This window comes from Ovis aries, chromosome 5 (genome assembly GCF_016772045.2).
Source record: "Ovis aries strain OAR_USU_Benz2616 breed Rambouillet chromosome 5, ARS-UI_Ramb_v3.0, whole genome shotgun sequence".
Classification (NCBI taxonomy): Eukaryota; Metazoa; Chordata; class Mammalia; order Artiodactyla; family Bovidae; genus Ovis; species Ovis aries.
The window spans coordinates 39,469,669-39,477,139 of NC_056058.1; the positions used below are offsets into that span (position 1 = coordinate 39,469,669).

The following is a 7,471-nucleotide window of genomic DNA, read 5'->3' on the forward strand; positions in this document are numbered from 1 at the left end:
CAAGAGTCTTCTCCAACACCACAGTTCAAAAGCATCAATTCTTTGGTGCTCAGCTTTCTTTATAGTCCAACTCTCACATCCATACAAGCCCACTGGAAAAACCATGGCCTTGACTAGTCAGACCTTTGTTGGCAAAGTAATGTCTCTGCTTTTCAATATGCTGTCTAGGTTGGTCATAACTTTCCTTCCAAGGAGTAAGTATCTTTTAATTTTATGGTTGCAATCACCATCTGCAGTGATTTTGGAGCCCCAAAAAATAAAGTCTGACACTGTTTCCACTGTTTCCCCATCTATTTCCAATGAAGTGATGGGACCAGATGCCATGATCTTATTTTCCTGAATGTTGAGCTTTAAGCCAACTTTTTCACTCTCCTCTTTGACTTTCATCAAGAGGCTCTTCAGTTCTTCTTCACTTTCTGCCATAAGGATGGAGTCATCTGCATATCTGAGGTTATTGATATTTCTCCTGGCAATCTTGATTCCAGCTTGTGCTTCCTCCAGCCCAGCGTTTCTCATGATGTACTCTGCATAGAAGTTAAATAAGCAGGGTGACAATATACAGCCTTGACTTACTCCTTTTCCTATTTGGAACTAGTCTGTTGTTCCATGTCCAGTTCTAACTGTTGCTTCCTGACCTGCACACACATTTCTTTAAAGGCAGGTCAGGTGGTCTGGTATTCCCTTCTCTTTCACAGTTTATTGTGATCCACACAGTCAAAGGCTTTTTCACGTCAATAAAGCAGAAATAGATGTTTTTCTGGGACTCTCTTGTTGTTTCGATGATCCAGTGGATATTGGCAATTTGATCTCTGGTTCCTCTGCCTTTTCTAAAACCAACTTCAACATCTAGAAGTTCATGGTTTATGTATTGCTGAAGCCTGGCTTGGGGAATTTTGAACATTACTTTACTAGCATGTGAGCTGAATGCAATTATGCAGTAGTTTGAGCATTCTTTGGCATTGCCTTTCCTTGGGATTGGAGTGAAAACTAATTTTTTCCAGTCTTATGGCCACTGCTGAGTTTTCCAAATTTGCTGGCATATTGAGTGCAGTACTTTTACAGCATCATCTTTCAGGATTTGAAATAGCTCAACTTATTCCATATCAGCTTAGTAAAAATGAGTAATGATTTTGTTTTATTGATGTTTAAGGGAATTCAGTGTCTGATTACTGCCTCTTCCATGAAATTTCATTTGTAATCAGTTGAATTATTAGTAACAATGAGATATTTTGAAATATATGCACATCAAACCAAATCTGATGCTCAATATTTTTTGATAGAGCTTATAAATATCATGTCAAATGAGTTATAGATATTATAAGTTTTTAGGAAAGTTTTACAAAATAAAATAGCAGTCATATAGTATAAAATATAAATTCTTTCCACAGAATTAATATTGCAAAGGATTTTCATACCAAACATTTTAAAAAATCTTTTATAGAAATGATATCAAGTTTTTATCTTTGTTTTTTGGTCAAAATTTTAAAGACCAATTATAAGAGCACACAAACAATTATCTTCTTTTTCTTTTTCTTTTTTTGGTGAGATAAACTGTATGTTTATTTCATCTCAAAAAGCTATACCACAAACAACAGAATAAAAAGGCAACCAATAGAATGAAAGTATTTTCAAACCACAAATCTAATAAAGGGTTAGTAGCCAAGATAAATAAGGAACTTCAACATTTCAATAGTTAAAATTAATAAACTAATTTTGAAAATGGGCACAGGACTTGGATGGACACTTCTACAAAAAAGGCATGTAAATAGCCTACATATATCAGAAAAGATATTTATCAGTAATCATCAGAGGGATGCAAACCTAATTTATAGAATAAGAGATCTACTAGGAAAATGAAAAAAAAGTATTATGGGGTCAAGTCAAAATGCATTGATACATACTATATTTTGAGAATCTTGATAAATGCAAAATGATTAAAAATGACTTGAGTGTAGTACATTCACTGAATGAAGAATACAAATTATTTCTATTTCCTATAAGGAAAGACTGAAACATACTGCTTTTATAATTTAAAATAATACCTAAAAAGTATTCCTCTCCTAAGGGTAGGGGAAATATGATAGAAGTAAGATAATAAAAATGTTAGGGAATATATAATGGAGTACATCCTATATCTGAAATAAAAATAATAAACATACTTGTGTAGACAAAACAAACTGTCTAAAAACATAAATATGATTGATGCCTCATTGAAGACCTTTCATATCAGAGAAGTTAGAAACATAAGTCAAAAATTTCCTTAATAAGAATCTGGGAAGCTACCATGGTCCAATGACTGTACTAACTAACAGGAACTTAGTGTGAATAGACACTGTCCATTCTTCTTAACAGTAAAATGAAGTGTTGTTTTGATTCAGGATGACTACATTGAAGTAAACTGTTAATGGAAAAAGCAAAACCAGAAGCACAAAATGATTTTATGCAGTGAGAAATGTTAACAACTTTGGATATCAGTATATTAAGTGTGAGTTGCAGTAATATTCACTGATTTTAGAGACTAAATTATAATCAGTCAGTTCATGGGAAACACCACTGCCTTCAAACAGAATCTGTCTACACCAAATTTTACTGAGCTGTAGATCAAACCAGTAGAAACAGCAAGAACCATGCATACATCTGCAAATTTCATTCATATGCTGATCTTTTAAAACTTTTAAAATGTCAGCAAAACAGTGTTAACATTTCAGGGAATTAAATATATAATTAAGTTTATTCTTATATAGATAAAGTATATACAAATTATGTTTATTTCATAATGGATAAAATAATTAACTTGTTCAGCAAATAAATGCCCATTGTGTAAAACATGCCCATTTGAAACACTTTCTGAGAGTCCATTTGGCTTTACTTGGAAAATACAGCAAAAAAGGAATATGCTTATCTTATTATACAGTTAAATGTAAAGGAGGTTGAGATTTATGCTAATTTTTCTTTCTTTTCACTCTACCTCTTATTTATTTATATTTGTTTGTTTATTTATTTATTTTAGGTAAAGCAAGGATTTCATGATGGGATGTGAGAATCACACTTCCAGCAGTGACTTCATTCTTTTGGGACTCTTCTCTTCTTCCCAAACAAGTCTGATTTTCCTCTCATTTATATTCATTGTTTTTATTATAACTATAACAGAAAATACAATGATGATTATCCTTATCCACAGGGAATCAAGACTCCATACTCCAATGTATTTCCTGCTCAGTCATCTCTCTTTTATGGATATCTTGCATACTAGCAACATTGTTCCCAAGATGATCACTGACTTTCTGTCAGGCAGCAAAACGATTTCATTTGCAACCTGTGGCTTCCAGATATTTCTATCCCTCACCCTCTTGGGTGGTGAGTGCCTTCTCCTGGCAGCAATGTCCTACGATCGCTATGTAGCCATCTGTCACCCACTGCGCTACCCCATTCTTATGAATGACTATGTCAGCGTTCTCATGGCTGGAGGGGCCTGGTTTATTGGGATAATCAACTCCATAGTTCACACAGCTTATGCACTTCACTTTCCTTTTTGTGGCTCAAGAGCCATTGATCATTTTTTCTGTGAAGTCCCCGCCATGTTGGTGTTGTCCTGTGTGGACACAACACTCTATGAACGAGCAGCTTATGCAAGTGGTATCATTTTCCTGTTTATCCCTTCCTCTCTAATCTTTGCTTCTTATGTCCAAATTCTTCTTACTGTCCTCCACATGAAATCAAAAGAGGCCAGGAAAAAGTCATTTTCTACCTGCTTCTTCCACATGATTGTGGTCATAATGTACTATGGGCCTTTTATTTTCACATACATGAGACCTAAAAAGTACCACACTCCAGGTCAGGATAAATTGCTGGCAATATTCTATACCATCCTCACACCATCTTTCAACCCAATTATCTACAGTATCAGGAATAAAGATGTCTTAGATGCAATGAAAAATATGCTCAGAAGTAATTTTCTCCATAAAATGTTATAGGGAAAAAGTTTAAAGTGTATATTGCTGACTATTTCCACAATAAATATTCAGAGGATATCTGTTATTCAAATCTCTAGACAGTTTTTATCTCTTCAAGTGTGCAAAAATGGATATTTCTGAAACATTGATAATAGTAAAGTTGTTACAGATATTTGTTTTATAAATGCATATATGTAAAACTGTATCTGACTATCTATGTTGCCAATTATAATCACCAAACCTCCAACTATAGAACATCAAAGATGACTAAAGGTTAATTTTATTTTCCCACTAAAATCATACAACTTTGTAAAAATTATCTTTTATGATAAAATCGCATTATATAAAGATATATACATATATGATGTATGTGAGAGAGAAATTCATATGATTTCTGTATTTTTATGAAACTATAAAATGATATTTCAAACCTTATAGTAAATTATCAAAAATTTACAAAAAGTCATAAGTGAAAAGGGTGAAGGTGGCAAAATATGGAAACTTGAATTTATGAGATAAATAAGTCCTGGGGAAATAATGAACAGCATGGTGATTACAGTTAAAAATGCTATATTGTATGTTTGAAAGGCACTAATAGATGGGAAACAGTGGAAACAGTGTCAGACTTTATTTTGGGGGGCTCCAAAATCACTGCAGATGGCGATTGCAGCCATGAAATTAAAAGACGCTTACTCCTTGGAAGAAAAGTTATGACCAACCTGGACAGTATATTCAAAAGCAGAGACATTACTTTGCTGACTAAGGTGCATCTAGTCAAGGCTATGATTTTTCCAGTGGTCATGTATGGATGTGAGAGTTGGACTGTGCAGAAAGCTGAGCACCAAAGAATTGATGCTTTTGAACTGTGGTGTTGGAGAAGACTCTTGAGAGTCCCTTGGACTGCAAGGAGATCCAACCAGTCCATTCTAAAGGAGATCAGCCCTGGGATTTCCTTGGAAGGAATGATGCTAAAGCTGAAACTCCAGTACTTTGGCCACCTCATGTGAAGAGTTGACTTATTGGAAAAGACTCTGATGCTGGCAGGGATTGGGGGCAGGAGGAGAAGAGGATGACAGAGGATGAGATGGCTGGATGGCATCACTGACTCGATGGATGTGAGTCTGAGTGAACTCCGGGAGATGGTGATGAACAGGGAGGCCTGGCATGCTGCGATTCATGGGGTCGCAAAGAGTCAGACACGACTAAGCGACTGAACTGAACTGAAGAGAACAGACTTTTAAAGATCTCATCACAAGAAAAAATTGTACAGTTTTCCAAAACACACACACTATGAAGACTGAGTAGTGAGTAGAAAATTTGACTAGACCTATAAATAGTAAGGAGTTTAAATTAGTAATTAAGATTTCCCAACAAAGAAAATCTGTAAACCAGATAACGTCACTGGTTTAATTTTAGCATTCATATATAACAGAATTAATGTCAGTCATTTTCCATATCTTCCCAAAAACCAGAGGAGGAGGTATCACTCAGTATCTCATTCAATGAGGTCACAATTACACTGATACCAAATTCAGAAAAAGATTCTATAAGAAAAGACATTGAGGGGAGTGGTCCTAAGACGGAAGAGTAATAGGACGGGGAGACCACTTTCTCACCCACAAATTCATCGAAAGAACATTTGAATGCTGAGCCAATTCCACAAAACAACTTCTGAATGCTGGCAGAGGACATCAGGCACCCAGAAAGGCAGCCCATTGTCTTCGAAATGAGGTAGGACAAAATATAAAAGATAAAAAGAGAGAAAAGAGGTAGGGAAGGAGATCCATCCCCAAGAAGGGAGTCTTAAAAGAGAAGTTTCCAAACACCAGGAAACACTCTCACTGGCGGATCTATGGGGAATCTTGGAACCTCAGAGGGCAGCATAACCAGACGGAAAAATAAATAATTAAAACCCACAGATTATATGCCTAATGGCAACTCCCAGTGCTCTTGGCCACCACCAGCAAGCAGGGGCTGAACAGGGAGGCGTGGGCTGCTTTGCTTAGGGTAAGGACTGGGCCCGTATGATCTGAGGGCTATCTGAGGGAACTAACAGGAGATAGCAACCCAGACTGTGGGTTAGCCAGAGAGAGAGAGAAAAAAAAAAAAAAAAGAGAGAGAGAGAGAGAGAGGGTGGGGAGGGGGAGGGGAGAGAGAGAGAAGTATCCTGCGAAAAGCCATAACCTGAGGCACTGCCAGGCCCGCTCACAGAACAAGGGACAGAGCAAGTAGCAGGGGAGAGCTAACAGGCTGCGGACTGGCCCATCCCCCGCTGGAGACAAGCAAGCGAGGCGGGGCGGTGGGTGGGGGGAACAGCCAGAGCCAGAAAGGGGCAATCCTGGCCCCAGAGAGGCATCCTCTACCAAACTGCAAACAGGCTCTGTTGCTAGCCAAGAGTGCTTGAGATTCTGGATGGTTGACATCGTCGGGAGGGTCGCAGCCAGAGGTCAGCTCCCCAGAAGAGAGACACGGCACACCTGAGAAGGTGCGCTCCTTGTACACCCAGAAAACCGAGTGGCAGGGACTGGGGGGAGGCGATAAGACCTACCGTGCACCTGGGGATGACTGTGCTCGCCAAGCACCTGGTCACCTGAGCTGCTGGGACCTGGGAAGGGCATAAAACGTAGGCCCAACTCTGTGCCTTTGGGGAGTACTCAAAAACTTGAACCTGAATGGCTTAAACCTGGAAAGTGCATGCCACCCAGGGCCTGCCTGAAACAGTTCCTGGGCAGAGCATTTCATTGCACTTTTAGCTTGCTTACCATCTTGACAATATTCAGTTTTCCAACCCATAAACACAAAATGCTTTTCTATTTATTTGTCTTTTCAACTTCTTTCAGCAATGTTTGGTAAACTTTAGTGAACAGGTGTTTTGCCTCCTTTGTTAGGTTTATTCCCAAGCATTTTGTTCTTTATCATGAAGTTGTAAATGTAACTGTTTTATTAAATACTCCTTAGTATTATATATTAGTACAGTAAAGAAATGCAGCTTATTTTATATTCTGCAATTTTGCTGCATTTATTAGTTATAACAGATTTTTGGTGGACTCTTTACAATTTTTCAAATATAAGATTGTGTCACCTGTGAACTAAGATTACTATATTTCCACTACTATGCAAAATAAAAGTGTCAAAGTATACCTTTTTGCCTGTTGAAGCAAAAGCTTTCTCTTTCACTATTGAATATCATGTCAATTGTGATTTCAATTTTTAATTGTGCCATAAGCTTTGTGTCACTTAAATATTTCATTCAAGTAAAGCTAGTATATGATCTCAATAGCCTACAGAACAAAACAGCAGTTTCTTAAATCACCCCTTCTTATCCTCAAGGCAAATATTTTATATTATTTTAATCCTTTCCTTTATTGATCCATGTATTTTTCACCAATATACTAATTTTCTAGTGTTTATATCAAATACCATCTCTTGACTCTTAGCTGTGGACTCTATGAATGAACATTACACACGACTTGTACAACCACCCCCAATATCTTTTTCTTTCCCAATCCTTTCAACAT

General features: G+C 37.1%; 1 protein-coding gene across 1 annotated transcript; it reads left to right on the forward strand.

Moving 5' to 3' along the window:
• The first annotated feature begins 3,026 nt into the window (after window positions 1-3,026).
• Window positions 3,027-3,974, forward strand: LOC101120163 (olfactory receptor 2AJ1-like). The gene has a single exon (XM_004009430.5). The coding sequence runs from the start codon at window positions 3,027-3,029 to the stop codon at window positions 3,972-3,974; it is 948 nt and encodes a 315-aa protein (XP_004009479.3).
• Window positions 3,975-7,471: the final 3,497 nt, after the last annotated feature.

Coding starts and splice junctions, on each gene's coding strand:
- LOC101120163 (XM_004009430.5), top strand. CDS start 3,027: ATGATGGGATGTGAGAATCACACTTCCAGCAGTGACTTCATTCTTTTG.